The sequence below is a fragment of the Mauremys reevesii genome, linkage group 7 (genome assembly GCF_016161935.1).
Source record: "Mauremys reevesii isolate NIE-2019 linkage group 7, ASM1616193v1, whole genome shotgun sequence".
NCBI classification, from domain to species: domain Eukaryota; kingdom Metazoa; phylum Chordata; order Testudines; family Geoemydidae; genus Mauremys; species Mauremys reevesii.
In genome coordinates this window covers 19,740,863-19,763,289 of record NC_052629.1, presented here as the reverse complement: position 1 = coordinate 19,763,289, position 22,427 = coordinate 19,740,863, and the positions used below count along the sequence as shown (strand labels likewise).

General features: G+C 40.8%; 1 protein-coding gene and 1 long non-coding RNA gene across 6 annotated transcripts in view; both read left to right on the top strand.

Annotated features, from left to right (window-relative positions):
* Positions 1-2,519, top strand: part of CPXM2 (carboxypeptidase X, M14 family member 2) — a 123,423-nt gene extending 120,904 nt beyond the window's left edge. For all 5 annotated transcript variants that reach the window (XM_039481913.1, XM_039481912.1, XM_039481911.1 and 2 more), the window contains one exon: positions 1,852-2,519. In XM_039481913.1, the coding sequence (XP_039337847.1) occupies positions 1,852-2,105 (254 nt within the window). In that variant the 3' untranslated portion in view covers positions 2,106-2,519. The remainder of the gene's footprint in view (positions 1-1,851) is intronic.
* A 10,657-nt stretch (positions 2,520-13,176) lies between these two features.
* LOC120409368 lies at positions 13,177-18,449 on the top strand. The gene is made up of 3 exons (XR_005601270.1): positions 13,177-13,288; positions 16,639-16,780; positions 18,383-18,449. It is a non-coding gene; the product is annotated as an uncharacterized LOC120409368 (long non-coding RNA).
* The last annotated feature ends 3,978 nt before the right edge of the window (positions 18,450-22,427 follow it).

Sequence of the window (22,427 nt, the reverse complement as noted above, 5' to 3'; positions counted from 1 at the left end):
AGATAGCAGCAGAGAATATGGCCCATCTCCTCTTTTAAAACACTCTCAAACTGGTTGGTAGAAAAATGAGCAGTCTTTACTCTACGAGAAGTAACTTGACCAGGTGTGTTTCACAGTAACGCCTGGAGATGATTAGATGATCAGTTTTTTTTTACTGATTCCTGCTATGTCAAAGCATGACACCTAGCTTATCCAGCCCCCAATATACAATTTTATACCTTTACATAGATGCAAGGAGTAAAGCTCTAACACAGTCTGTCCTCTTATTCCCAGCATACAACCTTTTCATCTTAATTGTCTTTCATTTTAGCAACATTGTATTGTTAGTCACCCACGGGCAGGGCCAATAATAGTAATGTCATTTCACATGCACATTACAATAACTCTTCCTGTGGGAGATGTCACATTTCTTTATATATAGTATTACATCCTAGGGACCCTTGAAAATGCACTCCTACAACTCAGCAGGCTTTACTAGGGTAAACTGTAAAACAAATACGATTTTACAGCAAGAAGCTAAGTTTTCATCCCCTCTCCCAATCCACTACTAAACATATTTGCTGCTTAAAATAACATCACTAGAAGACCAAAGAGTGTCCAAATTATTGGGTAAACATTAAGCCATGAATATCTTCTGTAAGGAAAATCATTAAGGCCCTGATTCAATGCGGTACTGAAATATGTGCTTTGCTTTATCCATGCAAGTAGTTCAATGGATTACAATGGGACTACTCATGTATTTAAAGTGAAGAATGTGCTTAAGTACTATGCTGAAAATCATGGCCTAAATTACATATGAAATGGCTCTCGGTCAATGAATTGGTATTATACAGAAAAAACATGATTGCTGTATGAAAGGACCCCCAAGTGGCAAATCAAGAAATTATTGTGAGTGTATTTTAATTCAACAAAATATCAAACTGTTAAGATCAAACTTAGTTTGGCTGATGGTGTTGGGAAACAGGTTATTTTAAACCTCTCTCAGCCGTGTGTATCTCTCACCTATCCAGAGAATTCTGTTTGGGAAATCAGTACTGTTTTTTCTTTACAGTTACAGAAAATTAGGATGGGAAATGGATTTTTCATGGTGGTATTTTGTTTTCATTGGCAGCTTCATTTATATTTCCAAGGTGAGGGCTACATAGTCACACATGGGAGCAGCCAGGCCCATGTTACTTTTCCAAATTGTGACTTAACTCAGAATAAGCACATCTTAATTTTTTTTTCCATTTAAAGGTCGTTAAAAAGGCTCCAAAGAAGGAATGGTGTTTTGCTTAAAACATACAGTTATTGAAGCGGGATATTGTTAAGCAAATGCTACATATGCCATGGGCCAGATTCCTGGAGCCTGTTCTATTGCTTTGTGTTGTTCTGGTGGCACAAGATAACTAGCAGACCAGGCCACCTGCTTGGTGTAGGGGAATCCTTGGGTGAAACAGCACCAGTGTAGCTAGCCCTATACAGCTCCTCTCATGGTCCCCGGTGTTGGGATGTGGCTGGGGAACAGGACATGACCAGAGCTCCACTACACTCCAGCAATTCTTGAGTGTGCATGAGCTCCCAAGGCTGTTTCAGCTTGTGCCAGGAGCCAAATTGCCACTCAGGTGATTCCCAAAATTGGTGGGAAAGAAGGTTGTAAAGAAGGAATACAGCCACCTTTGGTGCCCCACTTCTTTCTGAGTCTGGTACCAACCACAGCCAAGGGGGGAGGTTAACTGGACATGAGGCTCAAGTCCTATATGTATCACTTCAGGCCACACTCCTAACATCGACCTTTAGAGTAGATAAGTGTTGACAATTCTGTCAAAAGAGCAATGGTCTGAAAATCTTCTTTTCTGATTTCTTTAACAGCGAGCGATGGGGATTACTGGCGTCTCCTGAACCCAGGAGAATATGTGGTCACTGCAAAAGCGGAGGGCTATACCTCTTCCACCAAGAACTGTGCAGTAGGTTATGACATGGGAGCCACTCAGTGTGACTTCACAATCAGCAAAACCAACCTCGCACGAATCAAAGAAATCATGGAGAAATTTGGAAAGCAGCCCATTAGTCTGTCAATCCGACGGCGCAGGCAGAGGGCTAGGCAGAGGCGCCAGCGAAGATAGACTCCATTGTAACATATGGCATTTACAAGCTCTGCTTAAATCAAAACCAGTTATAGTAGTAAAAGATACATAGCCAATATTAATATGTTTTTGTCTAATCAAAGAGTTCTAATTAGTATATTTGTATTGAAGAATCTCTTGAGCTTCCAGAACCTTTTCTCCTCTGAGGTTTTAGGGCTACGGTTTTTGTTCCCTGTACACAATCCAGCTAAATGGGCATTGGGTGGGGGGCCTATGCAGGGTCATGGAATGGAATCCTCCCCTCTGCTGTGCCAATATCACAGTGCCACTGTTTTTCAGGTGTTGCTATGCTGTGGGCACCAGATTTGCGCCTTACTGACTAAAGTATCAAAACTGCACAGGAAGGTAGGATGGATTTTCAAGAATAATCCACATCAACTTGCGGGGAGAATAAACTAGAGAAATACAGGACAGCTCCTCAGTTGGTGTAAAGCAGCTGCAAAGTTGCTATGTTGATTTACACTAGAGGAGGGCCTGGCCCTACATTTTTAGTTTCCTGTCTAAATTCTAAGAAGAAACATAACATCCCTTGTATACTTGGTAGCAAGAATGCAAGTACAATTCTGCTAAAACCATGATTATTGCTGTTAGAGCTTTGCCTTACTCAATACAGTCTTATGATTCCTGGAAAAGATGATCACCAACGTATCATTCAGAATTGAAGAAAATAAACTTCAGATAGAAAAATCTTTGGTGAAAATACATGTCTGCTATATTTAATTTATTTCTTCTTGTCAACAACTAATCTTGTACATGAAGAAAAGACAAATGGTTGCAGAATCAATAATATACACTAAAAGCAATCATCAACCTTTGCATAATAACTAGTTTTAGTCCATCCTATGGAAGCTATTCCAGACATACTTGTTCTGTAAATACTATTAAACAATGCTGCCACAGCTGGGTCCCAAGGAAATAGCAGGACTCTCATTAAATTCTGTATTATTGAGAAGGTTGCATTATTTATTAAGAGCATGAGTCTCTCTCTTTTATATTACTGAAGTATCCAGGGTCAAGGCTTCTTAAATTCCACTCCAAGGTGCATTTAAATTGGGTGGTAAAGTCCCTGGATATTTCAGTTTTCTGGTGCAAATCTTGGTGCACTTTCATTTAAATTTAAAAAAGCAGGGGCTTTCAATAAATTGAACATGAGGTTAGACTAGATGATCACAATGGTCCCTTCTGGCCTTACAATCTATGAATACGTAAAATGAATAATTTAGCCCCCATGTTATTTATTTTGATGTTAAATTTTATTTATTTCACCCTCTCCTCATTCCTTTAGTGTTCAATATGCCACAAATTTTTGTAGTGCCAACACCTAATTGCATCAGCAAAGTTGCCAAGGAAGACCTGGAGATTTTTGCAGCTGAGCAGGAGATTTGTGTACCTGGAGAAATATGGGGAGGAATTTGGTCAGCAGTGCAATAATTAGTAATGTTGATATTTAAACAGACATGTAGGTTTCAAAATCAGCACCCCTAGTTAAAATAAATGGGGCAGTTCACACCACACCTACTTAATGTTTCAGGTTATTAACCGACTCAAAGCAACATTGAATGGGTTTATACTGGGTTCACCTTTAGAAAGTTATCTTCAAAACCATAAAGATTAGAAAGGTACATCTTTAAAAGTGAAAGCCTAATTCTGGAGCACAATTCTGCTGCAAGGGGTGGATTCCATGGCAAATTCTGAGACCGTGGAATTTCAGAATGTATGTGGTTTGGGAACTGTGGCATCTATAGTTTCCACTTCATTGACTTTTGATGCTGGATCTTCAACCAAAACATTTCTTACAGGAGGCTTCCTATGTTACAAGATCAGGAGAACAGAAGGGAGTAGTACAGGATATGAAGGTACACTTACTTCTCTCAAAATACCCTCCTAACAGCCTCAGAGGTGAGGAGGTTTTGTCTGGGCCAGCAGGGGAAAGAAACCCTTGGCCTTTTAAGGATTACACCCTCCCACCCCTCTCTTCTCCATGGACTAGAGGAGAGAAGCTAGGTGGCTGATCAGTTGGATGGAAGGTTGCAGCAGAACCTTATTGGCTACCAAATGGTGCCATTCTGCACTGGGAAGAAACCTCCCTCTCCCTTCCCCTTGAGATTAGAATGGGACTGGATTTTGGGGCCTTGCTGTGGGCATCCTGCTAGTTACTTTTTGGAGCTTGGTAGGAATTTTTCCTTCACTGCCAGATTGGCCTGTGGCCAGTGTGAGGGTTTTTTAACTTCCACTCAGCAGCCCAGGGACACAGTGGGTAGGTTAGGTTGTTAAAATTCATTTTGTCAGGTGCCTAGTGCACATACTTGTTCAATATGGGGTCTGGTTCCCTGGTAAACCAGAACTGGAGGTGGATTAGGAGAAGACATCGCCTAAAAAAGCTGGAGAATGGCGTTGGAACTCTTAATTTCTGGTACATGAGAAGACAACCCCATCCCCCCTTCCTTAACCTTCAGGTGAGGGGAGGCTGATGGGGTTCCAGCAACAGTGCTGAGAACAGCTTAAGAGTGGGGGAGCTGTTAGCAGCCCTCCCCCAGGAGATAGAAATTATGGAAGGAGGGATAACTTGCACTGGGTGGGTTATTTCTGGATAATTCACAGATGTGTTTCTTAATAAAGCTGCAGCCTATTTAAACCATGTTCCTGGTGTCCTGTCTTCCTGTGCCACCCAGAACAAATATACATCTGCAGATGTGTACGTGCACAAGTACAGGAGCACAAGTCACCAAAAACTGAAGTTGGAAAGTATAAGGCAGAACTTGTTACTCTGATGCCTATGGAGATAACAATAGTGCCTCCCTGTAACAGGGAGCCCATTGTGCTCCTGCCTATCCATCCCCTTGGCCCTGCTCCTCACAGACATTCCACACTGGTGCAACTCCCATCCTCTTTGTGTCCATTTCCCACCACCAGTTGCCTACCGGATACAGGCTATTTACCATGGCTTGGCCTAACAGGCCTGGTCAGCAAAAGAGTAGCAGGCTCCTACTTCTCCCTCAAAGTATTTCTTCTGCAATTAGTGAACCCCCGTCAATATGAGAATCTACATTACCAAAGGGATGCAAAACTTATCACAGACATTCATGTCTGAGAACCAATATGCATCACCCCCCTATTTATTGAAAGCCAGACTGTGCTTCCTTTTGTTCAAATTAAGTAGTACTTCACTCCATGAGAAGTCATGTCTCTTTCACTGAAAAATTTGTACTTAGTAAGTGTATAGAAGGTGGCAACATGTAATAGTAGTTATTAATACAGATACTTAGGAGCAGAATGTGCACCCCTTTCTCAGTTATCTGTGAAATCCAGAATGCTTTCCAAAGGTGGGTAAACATTATTTCCATTTGACAGATGTAGAATCCTAGACACACAGTGATTTGCCTACAGTTCATGCAATGTGCCAATGGTAGAGCTGGGTAAAGAAGCCAGGTCTCCTGATCCACATCTGGGTGCACCATCTGGTGGATCTTTCCTTCTCCTAAAGGCTAGATATCCCTTCTCATATTCAGTAGAAGCACCTTACTCTGAAAGTATTCCATTTGTGTCCATGGGACTATTTGCAGAGTAAGGCACTTGACAATGCAAGTAAGGGCAGTGAAGTCCACCCCAGAGCTGCTAAATAGTTATTCTATACTGATGTATTTTCTGCCTCTGGGACAACTAAAAGAGGTCCATATCCTCTAAATGGAGGTTTTCTTCCCTTGCAAGTGTGGAACCACAATCCAATACTAAAGAGATTTCTATTTGGTCAGTCTTTTAGCTAAAATCTGTGCCTGTCTGTTGCTCAGATTGTTAAAGACCTCATTAACTTTAGATGCCAAGAGTAGTGATTTCTACACTCTTGTACTAGCTTTCATTAGTGCTTGTATGTACCAGCACAATGCAGAATTCTGACTAATGAAAGTGACCTTATGCCATTTTATTCCAGCTGTCAAGCCTGCCAGTATGCACTCTGGACTCATCAGTGAAAATTTCTTCTTTGAAGATTGCTCCACCTCTGGGCTGGAAAGTATGGTGTTCATTTACTTGGTGCAGTAATGGGCACTTACCTTGACAGCACAGTCATGACAGTCCTTCTGTCCAGTAGGAAGCAATCACCTTTTCTTCAAGAAGTTTGTGTTATTCAGTGGAGTACACCCTGTAGGGCAGAAAATCCCCTAGAGTGCACATGGAAGTTTAAGCAACAAAGAATCCTGTGGCACCTTATAGACTAACAGACGTTTTGCAGCATGAGCTTTCGTGGGTGAATACCCACTTCTTCGGATGCAAGCCGAAAGTATTCACCCACGAAAGCTCATGCTGCAAAACGTCTGTTAGTCTATAAGGTGCCACAGGATTCTTTGTTGCTTCTACAGAACCAGACTAACACGGCTACCCCTCTGATACATGGAAGTTTAAAGCTCCCAGGGTAAAGTCCTGGCCCCATTAAAGGCCAAGGGAGTTTTGCCATTGAATTCAATGGCTCTAGGATTTCAGCTCAGGACTGTAACTACTTATGCATGCTATACAATAATACTGAACTAGGGTATCAACTCTGTGTTTCTGTAGTGACTAGGAGATATTATTGTTCAAGTTCAGAGATACATTTTGAAGTAGCAGGTGTTACTCTCAGAACTAGAGATAGGCCCTAGCCACAAGCTTATGCTGATAAAACCAGATATCACTATCATGTTTTCTATTTAGTCTACATCCTTATAACAGATACTCTCTCTCCTTGGACATAGCATTCATTGGGTTGATAGAGTAGAATGCAATCTGTACTGCATTAAAATGGACACAGCCCTACAGGTTTTTTTTTCTGTGGGTAGAAATGACTCCATTTTATTATGTATCCTTTTCAACATTTACACAAATAAGGACTTTGCTCAAGCTCTACTTGACATTTAAAAACAAACCAAACAAACAGCCCATTCCAAATAACACATTCAGCTGCCTAACTGAAGCAAAAGATTAAAACAGAAACACCAGCCTTCAGCCATCTCCTCTTTCTCCAAATCCTGGCAGGTATAAAATAGAAATGTGCTGTCTTTTCCTTGGATTTCCATGTACTAATGGAAGTTACAAAAGCACTCACATCCATTCTTAGGCCTGGTCTACACTGGGGGGGTGTCGAACTAAGGTACGCAAGTTCAGCTATGCGAATAGCGTAGCTGAACTCGAACTACCTTAGTAGGAACTACTCACCCGTCCAGACGCCGTGGGATCGAAGTCCGCGGCTCCCCCGTCGACTCCGCCACTGCCGTTCGCGGTGGTGGAGTTCCGGAGTCGACGGGAGCGCATTCGGAGTTTGAACTATCACGTCTAGATTAGACGCGATAGTTCGAACTCCGAGAAGTCGAACTCTACGCGTCGACCCGGCAGGTAAGTGTAGACCTACCCTTAGTCTCCTGTAGCGATGTGTGACTCACCCCTGCAGCGCCTCCTGCTGGTCATCCAGGGAATTAGCCCTTCCAGCCTCCAGAGCAAACTCTGTAGGCCGATGTCCCTCCTGCCACTTGGCCACTGTGGAGTGCTGCCCCCTGGCAATGCCCCCACAGTCTCAGGGTCTCCCTACCCAGGGGAACCTCCAACCCTCTATCCCCACCTTGCCTCAGTAATGGGCTACTGCCAGTCACCATCTAGCCCCACTCACTGGGGCAGACTGCAATGTAAAAGCCACTCATCATAGGCAAGGGGTTTTTTGGACCTGCTGCCTTTGCCTACCCATGGGCTGCCCTCTGCAACCCCCAGTACCCATTGGCCTTCTGCTAGGCCACAGCCTGGGGCTTTCCAGGCTGGGGCCTCCCCAGATCCTCTGCCTTTCCCCAGCCCTGCTCCACTCAGGTCCCTACAGTAGGTAGGTCCATCCCCCTCTACAGCTAGAGACTGCTCCTGGCTCAAAGCCGGCTGTGGTCTGTGTGGGGCGTGGCTCCCAGCTGTGCCTACTTTCCCAATCAGCCTCGGAGCTGCTTGCCCAGGCCACAGCCCTCTGCTGGGCTGCTCTAAGCCCCTCAGGGCAGGAGCGGGTGACCACCCTGCAACATCTCCTTACATATCAGAATCTTCTCACCCTAAGTGTATGTGCATATTTGTTTCATTTTACCTAATTCAATCCAAGTTAGCAACAATTCACATTTCTAAGTGCATTACTGTAATGATCCTTGTTATATAAAATTGTACAGACAGATGTCAGCTTATGTGAAGCAGCTTGGCGCATCTGAAGCTGACAGGGCTGCGTCTTTTTACACCAGTTGAGGAACTGGCCCTTCCATTTGAATCTTTACAGAAGCAGAGTTGCTTATCCTTAGTATGGTATCAGTCAGTTGGCAGCAGAAGGGTGAGATATCAGTATTTTAATATCTAATCTATTAGAAGGTTGGGCAGTGGGTGTGTAAATCAATTTTAAAATGAAGCCAAGGAATATAAATTATGTGCTCACTTATACTAATGGATTTCTCCATCTCTAAATAAAGTCAGTTCAAAGACTCCTATCGGTTTAAATGAACTATAAAATATCGTGTTTTATAGTTCTTATGCCTCAGCAAATTAAGTTAAAGATGCTGTGGAATCTTTATCCTAGGATCTTCCCAGTTTTGTGTGTTTAAGTCACAGCCATAACCATATTCTAATGTACTTTCTCTATGTAATTTCCTTTTAAAAGGCCATTTAACTTGAAATGACATTGTTTTATTTCACTTTGACATTGTAACATGGTTTCTGAGTGGTGAAATTGTGCCTGAAGGCAGTGAAGCCATCACATTTAATGAATTCTTTTGACTGTGCAGATGAGACTCAGAAACTCTAAATCAATTCGCCCATGCTGTTCATATAGTTTCTATCAACTGGGCACTGATAGGAGCTTTGCTCCTTCTTCCATAAAGTCTAGAGAGACTCAGTACTGACTTGAGTATTGTTTGGCATCACATTTCAACCCAATACAATTGAAAATGGCCATATTTTTCACTACTAAGTCTTTTAATGTACAGTATTTATACTTATTACTTTTATCCTTCTAATTTATACTTCACAAGCATTGTGACAAGTTTCAGAGTAGCAGCCATGTTAGTCTGTATCCGTAAAAAGAACAGGAGAACTTGTGGCACCTTAGAGACAAACAAATGTATTATATGTCTGTATATATATATATATACTCTTTTTATATGTTCCATTCTATGCATCCAATGAAGTGGGCTGTAGCCCACGAAAGCTTATGCTCAAATAAATTTGTTTGTCTCTAAGGTGCCACAAGTACTCCTGTTCTTTTTTCATAAGCATTGAAGCACTGCATAAAGCCTAATGCAGAATGATGATGAAAATTAAACAGGGGGGGGGGAAATCAATGTTTTTTTAAGCTACTGTAAATGTTTTGGGGGTAAAATTATCAAAAGTGTCCGATTCAGGAACCTGAGTCCTATTTTCAAAAGGGACTCAGGCACTTAGGAGCCTAAGTCCTATTGCCTTTCAGTGAGACTTAGGAACCTAAGGGCCAGATTTTTCAAGATGTTTAGGCACCAAAAGATGCAGATAGGCACCTAGTGAGCTTTTCAAAAATGCCTAGGCACCTAACTCCCACTGAGAGCCCATGCAAAATGACCTTATGTGGGATATAAACCGATCATTATCAAAGCTCTTGTTCTTAAAAGCTGCTTCTTGCTCTGAAAATTCCATTTCCTTTTCAAATTTGTATTTTGTTTTCCCAAGTACTAATGCTGTTGTTCAGAGAAAGCAGTTGGGTGACATTTACCTCTTTTTTAATATGCTGTAATGTCAGGCACTGGATATTTTAATAAGTTATTATATTTTAATCTCACTGGCTTTACAGCAGCTGTTTTGTAAAGCTCAATGTGCCAATTATGTCAACATCAAATTCATTCTTATCAACTCAGAATTATCCTAATATCAACAGAATACAGTATTTTCAGTATTCAGTGCAAACCATCATTTAAGGATCTTACAAAAATGAGTCAGCCTTATTGCTAGTGAGTATGAATATGAAAAATGGAATTAAATTTTCATACCCTAGATGTGACAGTATTTCAATAGCTCAGTTAATGAGGATCAATGACAGTCATAATCTCACTTGAATAGACCATAGTGTTTTAAATTCAAGATTTATTCCTTACCTCAGGAGATCTGGATCAGATCACATAGATTTAGTTTTTATTACATATCATGTGTTTAAATAATTACATTCTTGTTTAGCATGAAGGGTGAGACCTTTAACTCACTGGAGAATGAAACTAACATTTTGTTCATCCTCCAGGGACCTGATCCACCTCTAAGTGAAGTCAATAAAAGTTGTTCTACTGATTACAATGAAAGTTGGATCAGGCCGCAAAAGCATTTTGTGCAGTGCAAGCAAAACTTGTAAATTGAAGATACTTCCAGTATGATCACCTGGATGGAAAAACTTGAATATTATTCTTGTGGACACTACTTTTAAGAACCCATCCATTTTTATCTGAAGCTGCTAAGCATTGAGAAAGGATCATCAACGATGCTAAATTCTGCCATTTCTGTGTGGTAATTATTTGAAGCTCTTGGTTCTTCCAAAACTGAGTTGAAAGTTTCACAAGACTTTCTGAAAGAGTTTCTGCCTTTCCTCTTTCCTTTCAAGCTAAAACCAGGATGTGCAGATTTACTAAAAAATGGAATGAATAAATAAATAAATAAAAGGTCAGAGAGCTAGAGAAGTTAGTCAAGTTTTTGGGGGGAACCCGAGAAAGGTTTTTTTGTTTGTGTTTCTATGACCAGTTTGCTTATTATTTTATTAAAATTACTTTGTCCATCTCTGGCATTTACTATAAGAGATTCTTCCTCTCCCCCCAGCTGCTCTGTGCAGATTGGCATAACCCAAACAGAAGTGGATTTTGTATGTTCCAGCAGTGCGGGGGTGAGGAAAGGGAAAGAGAGAAAGGACATTCAAAAGATAACCAATAGTCATTGAACAGAACCCACCACTAATATTTAGCAGGAGATAGAGTTGCAGTTAAAGATGCAGGGTCAGACTGGATGATCAGCATGATCCCTTAAAAATAAGAATCTATGTTTAATAGGCTTGAGGAAAACAGGATGCTAATGTTAGGTATAATTTTTCTTTCCCCTGTTCCGTACCTCATCTTACCACTCTACTGTGGAACAGACCACAGCTTAGACTTTTCAGGTTTGTGAAATATTGTCTGTATATATTAATCAGAGTTAAACTTCTGATAGAAGAGTGACACAATCTCTGAAGCAAACATTTACTTCATATATCCACTTGTACATATAACAGGTTACTTATAATATGTGAATATTATCAATCAAAATCTCGTTTACAGACTTGACTTTTGAGGAAGGCAGGGGTCTTCAGGTTTTAGTACTTTTTAAAATCACAAGTTCAAATGCAAAATATGCGTGCTCACATAAGTACATCCCCCTAGGGCTCTTCTTTGGCCAGATTTACCCTCACTGTCAGTGGAATGGTGTGCAGACCCTCTTTAGGGCACCTTAAAGTTGGGAGACAAGTGATGATCCCACAGTTTTCTTCAACATCTTCCTGAGATTGTGCAACAACCGTGCAATTTTCACAGCCTACAGCAAATTCTAGTCCTCTTCTCCTATGAGGTGAAGGATCCTACGGTCTAAATCCAACAAAACCAGCCAAGTCTCTGGAACATGGTCTCTATAGCAGATCCTCATGTTCTCATCCTCATGTTGCTCCACTGCTGAATCCTGCAATCTGGCTCCCATCCCTCCTATTGAGTTCCTATTGTTTCCACACTCAGACAGCAACTCTGGGTGTGTGCTCCATTTCTCCAGATAATTTGGTAGTAGTGGTTTTTAGAACAATATTTTTAAAAGTCCGGAAAATTAGCTCAATGAACTGGCAAATTCCATGAACTTTATCAAATCTGTCTTTCTAATGGAAAGACCACCATTTCAATGGGCATTATGTGGATTTTACCAGGAATATCTGCATTAACCGTTCCCATGTCACACAAAATTTCAAGTGAGATCTATCATGAGTTGCATTAACCATGAGCTGTTAGCTCTTGTTATAAAAAATATTCCATTGTGTAAAAAGAATTATGTTAAGATAACACTTGATGGTTTCACTATAAATCTCATTCTCTGCTGTAGATAGACTTCAGATATATATGTGACTAATATAAGTCTCAAAATTCTCAAGTTAATTTTTCAATCTGATTTTCCCACTTACACGGCTAATTCAAATCCACAGCCACATCTCATAAAGTAGCTACACTGGTGCCTAGAGAAATTGCATCATCTCAAGTTTGGCATCCAAAAATTGAGGGATAAGGAGTCAGTGGCCACTTTTGATCAATTGCCTGTAGTTGTATAACCCACCTAGCTCTTAGTCTAATAGCAAATCTTTTTTGCTTTATTGTTGTGAAATTCTGAACTACTTTGCTCAACTGATAAATAGCCTTGAGAAGTTATTTAGGCTCCAGGCTTGACTTTGAAATTTTGCAGTAAGATTTCATTACAAAATACTGGTTAATATTTTGTGCCCTCTAAACGTGTCCACAAGTAGTTTAATGAGCGTGAGTCACTCTACATTTCAACCTCAATAACCCCAGCACTATCAGCTTTAAATGAAGTGCCGAACACACGCAGTTTAGAGCAAATCCAGCATAATAAAGTCAGTTTCTGGGTAATGAAAAGCATTCTTACAAATTAAATGATTAATTCCTATTTTGGCTTCAAGAACAATCTATCATTCCTTAAAGCAATGAGACATTCCAGAGAGTACATTTCATCTGTATATGTCGCAGGTGTATTATGAATCATTGGGCTATGGGATAATTCTCTATTAACATATTGCAAATCAAACTTAATAGGCACTTGGAAAAGTACTGAATTTCAGCTGGCCCAATTGCTTGGTGGCTATTAGCTTTGCAGCCTGGGATAGCTAGCTAAAAGCAGGCTCTTACATATTGAAGCAGCAGGTGCTCGGATTATTACTTCATTTACTTGATACGCACCACTAGCTGCTGTTTGAGAGAAATATTATGGGCCAGATCCTCAGCTGATATAAATCAGTGTGATTTGGTTGAATGCTGGCCCTCCCATTTTCTGAAAGGAAACTGTCAGCCTTCTCAGGTGCAGTGCTTGTGCTGTGAGGCAGATGAATGCAGGAAGAAAAGAAATTATTTGAAGCAGAGAAAAACTGATGCATGGTAATGTGGATTCTAATCAAAAGCTCATACACACCATTTTGTGCTGCAAAGTCTCTCCAGAACATGCTTGCTCATGAGATTCTGCCTTTGACATTTTAAGCAGGATGCAATATTCTTCCTCCATTTATAGGGAAAGTTGCTCTATCCAGACTATATTTCTTAGAGGAAACTTATCAAAGATGATTGACCAAAGAGAACATATTTGAATACACATCATGGATTTATATCTCAAAAGACTTAATGCATTTAAAAATTACATTTCTGCAGAGCTAGAATGAATTCCTAATAAAAATTGACCAACAGTAATTACATTTTGAGGTTGTAAACTAGCATAGTCAAAAAATCTTGGGGGGGAGGAATCCTGTCAACTCAATCTACAGAAGTTATATCTTGGATCAGCTGTTGCTTTGTGTCATTTTCTTTCCTTGGTGGAAATAAAGCCACTCCCTAGAGGAGAGACTCCTACAAAGTGACATTTTAACAATGTATACCAAGGGATTCTGTCACGGTTGGGTTTGAGTATCAGGCAAACAGAATACATTCCTAGACTTCACATTGGAATTTAAAATATTTTCTTGTCACTTGGCATCAGTAAGATGACCAACCTCCAGGCCAGGTCAAATGTTTCTTGATATTATAGGACTAATTTTAAAAAGTGGAAGCCTGTACATTTTTGCACATGAAAACAATCAGTTGTGCACCTGCATTTGTCCATGTCATTGCCAAAATTTCACATGTAAAAAGCTAATAATGGGGTTACTTAGACCTTGTGTACAGGGAACCAAGGTGTGCAAACAATCACAGCAAATGAGCTCTTCGGCAGCAACAGCTCTGTTAAAGAGAACTCGTTTTATATGAGTGTCTCTTCCTACATGCAGTGTAGAGAGGCAATCTGGAACAGCACCAACAAAGGTGCAAATCAGGAGTAATTTCACTATCCTCAACTGAGTCTCAAAGCAGGGTGTCATTGTTCAGGCAGCTGAATGCTGTTCTGGAGAACTGGTTTCTGTCCCTGCCACAGCGTTCTTGTGTGCTGCCAGGCAAGTCACTTAAACTAACCTTTTCACAGGGCGTCACTAATTGTGGGTTTCACAGGGCATCACTAATTGTGGGTTCCTCATTGTCTGGGTATCCAACTTTAAACCCCGGAGTCTGCTTTGCAGAAGTGCTGAGCACCCACAGCTGCAACTGAAGTCAGTGGGAGCTGGGCTTTGAACATATTAAGTGTTACATAATGCTAAGTACTCTTAAATAAATAAATAAATCAAGTCCTAGACATCTCAAATTAGGCAACAAAAATTCGTGGATACTTGTGACCTTAATCTCTCTGTGCATCACTTCCTTCTGTAAAATGGGGATAATAGCACCTCCTCAACTCCCATGGATGTTGTAAAAATAAATGTACTAATGTTTGTGAAGCACTTGGATACTGTAGTCATGAACAAGGTTTGAATAATGTGCAGTAAATAAGGCTTGAGGTCACATAGTGAACAAAATATTGGAGGAGAAAACAAAGTATTGAATAGTTGCTCACTAAGCGAGCAATGTCCGGTCAGTTTACAAAGTTTAAAATAGTTGCAGTAGGTAGCATTCTCCATAAAAGGTTTAAATGAGCTGCAGTTGAAAGAAAGAGTAACATGCCTCATTTCCTTTGAAACTGTGAGTAGTAGAAACATTCTGTACTTTCCTGTAGCCTAATAGAGAAGAATATGTAAGAAATGTGTAGGGTGTGATTCTGATTTCACTCACCAAAGAGTCTCACTTGTATAGCTCCATTGAGCTACTCCTAACTTACACTAATGCTAGTGAAATCAGAATAAAGTCCATGAAATGTGCTTCCTGGGTAATTACTCACTAGGGTATCTCACCATTTGTAGCAAAAAACAACCAACCAATCCCAACAAGAATATTTCTTCTATATTCGGATGAGATGCAGACATCTTACATGCTCCTGTCAAGTTATGTTACCTCCTTGGGTTGTTGAAGTATATAAGAAATCAATGTTCACAAAAGCCCCAATGGATAGGAAAATGCCTACAAAATTTGGAAAAGGGTACCAAAAACTACTCTACATCAGATGTGATGGGAGCAATATCATATCGACAAATAACATTCTGTAGTTGCTTTCAGCCAAGTCATAAAGCCCATGGTCTTATTTTGGTATTTTGAGAGCTAACCAAACACAAGTAGTAGAGATGCTCACATATGCATACACCTATGTGCACAAGCTCATGCTCTCTCTCTCTCACACACACACACTGAAACCCAAGAAGGGCAAGCATATTTGAAAAGCCTCAAACAAGGTTAAGATATATATATATATATTTGTAGAATTATCTTGGAATGAAGCCATTGTATTTTTTTCTTAGAGTAAGCAGACCCAACCACTAAAGCAATCATTTGGTTGGTGCTGAAAGCTCTTGAAATGTCTGGAGAATGATGATAATCATTTTCTTGATGGAATTAGGTAGCTACAGAATTTCTAGACTTGGCATTGCCAGATAGATAGTGTTTGTAAGTGAGCATGGTACCATAAAAATAATTAATATAGGAACTGGCCAAAATACAAAATTCTCAGAAAGCTTTAAAACAATTTTCTGATTACATTTAGATGGATTTTCATAATTTTACTTACGATCTTTTAAAAAAAATAATTCTAGCCCTGTAGAATGCAATACATTTTAGATAAATTCCAGGTGCACTCTGAAAGATTTGGGCACCACTCTTTTCAAACATGAGGGCTCTCGGTAACAGTATTCTTTACTACATCCAAAAACCCCACCTATACTTATAGAATATTAAGGTTGAAAGTTAAAGCACTCAAAATGTAGTCAATCCCAGAATTATGTGCAACCTTAACTCAGCCCCCTTGTGCACACACACGATGACACAATCTTTAGTTACATGATCACTTACTATTTTTAACAGAACCCCTGCTTCATTCATCAAGTCAGTGCTCACTCAATCTCTCTCTATTTCCCTTAATCAGTGTATAACCCCAGGCTATATTTAATACATAACACCCAAACCCTGAACTGAATAAAAAAAAGTCCTTGTGAACTTGCCTTGAAGATTAGGTGGTATTATAGTCCCCATTTTACAGCTGGGAAATGAGGTAAAGAGAGATTAAGGCCAGAATTGTCAAGTGCCAACTAATTTTGGATGCTCAACTTGAGAGAGACCTGGAATCTGATTTTTATAGTGTTATATGGTTAAAGCGCAGCTTTATTAGCTCAAGTGATGAGGATCAGTGCTCTGGCAGTGAAAGGCAAGGGTTCAAGGACTTCTGAAGGGTCTTTACAGTTGTATATGATATACCCCCCACCCCCTTTTCTTTTAATTCAGTGAAGGGAGAGACTTCAAAGTGACCTGGCTGGAGGGCTAAGTCACAGGAAGAGGCAGACCACCACAAGCCGAGAATGACCATTGACAGGAAGTATCTGCTGGGGGGAGAGTTGCTAAACCAGATCCGGCCATAAGGAGGAGCTAGTGGTGAGTCATACTTGTGCAGTGTGAAAACCTCTTGAATAAAGATCTTAGCCTTAAAACCATTGAAATTTGACAATTAGACTGTGAATTACACAGTTGTTGTTGCACGTTTTGGTCTTATGGCATACCTTTCATACACACTGGCAGGCATGACAGTTGAGAAGGTGTGAAGGCTGGTCACATGGAAAGGAATATACTTCACCCCCTTAAAATGCTATAGTTCATTACTCCACCTCAGATCAATGGCTTCCAGTGCTTCCCCAGAGCCGTGCCCTTACTATGGGTTCTCTACTACATGCATAATCTAGCCTTGCATTAAGATATAACTTGACAAGTGATGACTGCAAACATTGTGGGTGGAAAGACATGGTAATAGCAATAAGATCATGAGATTCCTTTGGCAATAGATGCATCTAAAAGCCCTGTTGTGTTGGGGTGTATAGGCTATACAAGGAATGGATACTAAAAGGTTAAAAAAAGGAGCAATTGGGCCACAACAGCATTGATGAAAGGCTGCAGAATAAATCCAGCCAGAATAGTATGGCTGCCAGTGAGACCAAGAGCTACAACGCAGGGCCTCCACATGGTCAGGCCAGAGGAAGGTGCCCAGAGAAACCAGTTCTCTGCCAGTAGGCATTAGATAAAATTCCAGTAAAGAGGTTCCTATAAGGCCCTGAGGTAGGAAGCATCCCATGGAAACAGTAAGAGTTTGAAACACACAATTCCCCCTGGGGCTAGGACCAGAAAAGAGGGTGGGCCTGGTTCCCCCTCCCACTCCTGCGTGGATGGGGATAGAGACTGCTAAGAACACTAACTAGAGGTGGCAACAATAACAGGAATATTGGACTTCACCTTTGTGTTCCTGCTTTAACCTACTTTACTACAGAGGGTGCCTGCTGGCATTTGAATCCATTTCTGCCCTCTTAAAGAAAGAAGGGAAGAAACCTGTTAAGGGGGAAGCACTGGAAAAGAGGTTAGGAAAGGGCTGGAGATGAAGGACCTATCTCCTGGGACTATTGATTGAAGGTTCACTAAAGGGCCTGGAAGAACTTTAGTTGCAGCCAGAGTCCTTTCAGTCCCAGAAGGGAAGAGATACAAGTAACCCAGCCACAGGGCTGGAGTTACTGATGAAGACTGGATATAGGTTCCATCCCTGAATGAGCTAAGGGAAACTGAGGCAAGGACCAGCACAGTTCTGTCGAAGACTGCCAGCAGATGCTACAAGGCCAAGATCCTGCCGTTATATCCATTAACTAAGATTGTTCTTTGAATGGTCACTTTTGGTGAAAAGCTGAATTCAGACAAGACTGGTGTGAGACATATATTTTTTTAAGAACTCGATTTTTGTTTCTTTAGAAAAGGCCAACTCAGTGTCTCGGTTTATTGAGTAGGTTTAAGATAATACACTTGCTACACCTGAGGTCTCTGTAACAGACACACTCATTCTAAAATATTTATAAACCTGTTCTAGTCCTTTAAAAGATATGGTGGGTTCTTTAATGTAGGGCATTGGAGCCGACAGACTCACTTTTCTTCATTAGAGTGATAGGAAGGTCTCTTGTGTCCTGTGTGTGTTGACTAGTTGCTGTCTATTTCTTGCCATAGCAGCGGAAGATATTTTCAAATGACAAAAATCCCCAAAGGACAGAGAGAGAAAGAGAGCGTGCGAAGGTATGTTTTATTCTACAGCAATAACTGCAAGTAGGCTGCACCTATTACCAACTTGTTAAAACTGCTAGATATCATTGTGAATAGGGTATCTGGTGACTCACAAAACAACCCACATGTTCTGACCAGCTGTGGCCCCATTTAAGCTCAATTTTACTGCAAATTAGATTTGAAAAAGGTCAGATCACTGCCATTCCACCTACATTTATGTATATTTGTAAGAAACCGGCTTAAACTAAAACCATTGAACACTGTTTGGCAAGGTTAGGTTTCAGATCTGGGTCTGAGTTTCATTATTAGCCCTTTGCTCTTACACATGCTGAACACCATGTTGGTGCACCCCTGAATTTTGATGGGTGCTCACAATTTGGATGCTAATATGAATTTTTCATCTCAGGCTCTGGGTACATGTGTACTCTCCTCTTTCGTCTCTGATTCAAGATCCAGGTTCACAGAATTTAAGATACGTACATACAAAAAGGGCAAAAAGTCTAGGAAAGCAGAGCATCTAGCCCAGAGATGTTCAGTAAGACTTCACAACATCAAAACTTAAGTTAGATTGTTTTAGGTGTAAAAGTTAAACCCAATTGAAAGCAGGTTTAAGAACATAAGAACATATGTCCTTATGTAGGTGTGAAATTTTTTGATTAATCTCTTTGCTTTCTCTGAGCCAACATGGGACTAGATTGTGACTTGGATTACATACCGGCAAGAGAGAGCAATAGTTTTGGATCTCACACCTCATGTTCAGGTGTATAGGAGTTATCGGGGCAACCTGCCTGCTTATTTCTTTCCCAGAGCAAGAGGACAGGGGTGAATAGAAAAGGGAGTGAAATGAGCAAAGCATTGGATCTGTTCTCCCACTTGCTGGCCAGAGTAGTTAAACCAACACTGCATATACACCCAGCAGTAAATTACCACTCCCCAGGGGATGGCTGGAGTGGAAGGTGTGTCAGTGAGTGACAAGCCCTCCATGCTTACTTGGGCCCCACATCAAAACTCCAGAATTCATCTCTCAAAAAAAAAATTCAGATGCCACGTGAGTGATTTTAAGAAGAGATCCTGAAAAAAAGATCAAGAGTAAAGAAGGAAGAGCAGTATAGAACCCAGCATTTCAAGACATGGAGTAAGACAGTAGTATGGCTGTGTGGGCATGTTGTATACACTTCATGTGTTTTCTTTTGACAGACGGAAGCAATTATGGACACGCAGCCCCCAGGGAGCGGCAACATTGTATTGCTGCCAATTGTTTGACATTAAAGAAACCCAAAACTCGACAAATGTAGACTTGTTAGAGTAAGAATCAGAGCACAGCGTAGGAGTCTGCAGTATTCCTGGCTATTTGTCTTTTACTTTATTCCACTGAGGCTAGGCTGCTTCCTAACACATGGCTGGGAATGGGAAACTGGTTTTCAAAACCACCCAAAACTACTGGGAAAAATACAACATGTGGAAAGCTCTTGTTTTGTGTGTCCAACCTGTTGTCTTGACAGATAGTTTTGTACTGGTCTTGATTCTATTGGAGGGCTATTCAGAAAGAGAGCGGGCTTTGGGGAGGAAATGAGAACTGTCCAGGTACTAGAACCCAGTTGTTTTAAGACAAATTAGCCAAAGACAATGCCCTATTTCAACTCCTCTTACTCACAAAGACAGAGGTGGCCAGACTTAGCAGTGGTTAATAGTTACCTGATTCCTGATCTGCAAGTGTGATCGTGTTCTGTCTCTAAAGATTGTGAGTTTACAAAGCACAGTCCATCCCTCCTTGAATGTTTAAAAAGTTTCTAGCGCATAGTGGCTGCCACTGTAAATAAAATAAGTCAGTCACTTGAGCAATATTAACAGTGGTGCAAACTCTTGCAATTTCATTGGGAGTCCTACTGTATTTGGTGTTTGCTCTTAATGCCCCAGCCCACAGAGACAAGTGATTACATGAGAATCTCAGCTTCTGTTGTTGTTGTTTTTTTTAATCAGTATATCATAGTTGCTGAGGAAAGGCTAAAAACATGTCCCCTATAGGCTCAGAAGCCAGAACCAAATAAAAAGCACCTTAAAATAATCTTGGGATTTTTTTTAAAGCCAATGTCATGACTTTTGAGGCACCTGACTCACGATGTTTGAACATTTGGGGCTGGCAATATCGATCATTATCTTTTTTTTAACCAAGATCTGATGATAGTTGGGTGTTTCTGGGTGGCGTATGATTCTGATTAACAATGAAGTAACAATCCAAATGTGTTGCTGCACACCATGGTAACGTTTTGATACCTCCCTATATGTGCTATAATCTATGTAACTAACATGAACTATGTGCGGGTAGATCCAGGCTCAAAAGCATTGCTCTGAACACCACCGGGTTTTGGAGGAGTGAGGCTTTTTTTGTGGTGGTTCTTGTGGTGTTGCGGCAAGCAGGAGTAAGGAGTACAGAGGAGCACATGTGGTCCCAACAGAGGCAGGTGTCGATAATAATGTGGAAGTGGCACAGATAGCCAGCACTGCTTCTGGGTGCAGAAAGGCTTTGAGCGTTGTTATACTATACCAATTATTTGCTGTACTGGCAAACACTGCTCAGCGGCCCATACATAAGTACCTCTTGTCATTTTATAAAGCCAAAGAAATCAACATTAACCCTTTAAGTGCCTACAGAATAGGTTCTGGAGCAGGACAGACTTTCTGGCTTGGGCTCACCTCTAGAAATGTTTCATTCTGCTTTTTTCCTATGTCACCAATTTTTGCAGTGTCAGTGTAAAATCATAGAACATTTGTTCTGCTCTTTCCCTCCCCCAGCCACCTCCCTCCTTTAGAAATTAGTGCACTATAAAGGGAATATTGTGGAAGTCTGTTTCACTGACTCGCTTGGAGTGAACATTCAACCACATAGATCAAATCTTATTTCCAAAAGGCAGTTCCCGCTGCTAGGATTGATGGTTTAGTTCCTCATTTATAATGATCATTGAGCATTTGACCCTAAAATCCAGACAGGAAGTGATTTTATCTGGTGTCTTCAAAGGGAGGAAGGAATGTCACACCTTTTGGGGTGCCATTCAGCAGCAGGTAAAGCTGGCAGGAGTGCTAATTAGAGGCTGTATCAGCTTAGCTGACCTGCTTTGGCATGAAAGTGTTTAGCAAAACTCACTCTGTCGCTGCACAAAGGAGACTTGCATTATTCCTCTTAGGAAGCTCACATGCAGTAAACATTTGGACATAAGGTGCATACAAAATAAGACTCCTAAAGAATTGAAAGGGGGGTTTGCTTTTCCCTTTTGCAAACCAGCAGAATTATTATTTTTATTTATTTCTATTACAGGGTGGCTTTCAGGCCCCCAGTGTGCTAGGTACTGGATACACACATAAAGACAGTCTCTGCCCTACAGAATTTACAATCTGTACAAAAGGGGGAGGGACTTCATGACGTGCACCCCTGAAACTTCTGGTAAAAACCTTTTTTATTTTTTGGAATAATAAACCAAGTCTCCTGAAGAATGGGAGAGAGAGCAGCTTCAAGAAGGTAGCAGAGCGCAACTAACTCCGTGCAGGAAGCTGGCATATCTCAGTGGAGATGACGCAGGGGAATATTAGGTTTTAAAAAAAACCAACAACCCCACTCAACTTTAAAGAAAGTTAAAATGGCAAAATAAAAATAAACTGCCACTCGCCATCTTAAGGAACGATTTTCAAATTCACCGAGCATTGACAGTACTTGCCTAGCGCTCACTCTGAACACAGCTACCTGCCTGCTACCGCTAGGAGTATTTGTAGTTTTCAGATTGACTGGGATGTTGTTCCATAAATTAACCCACAATTTCCATACTGCAACCCACACCGTAAGATAGCTTTAATAAGATACCTATTACCTAATCCTCTTTGGCTGACTAACCATGGCATTCATTTAAAAACAGCATCTTATTTACAAGTTCTCCAGAAAGGACTAACCATTCCTAAGGTAGAAAGTCTCTTAAAGACACAGGACATTTGAAAAATCACT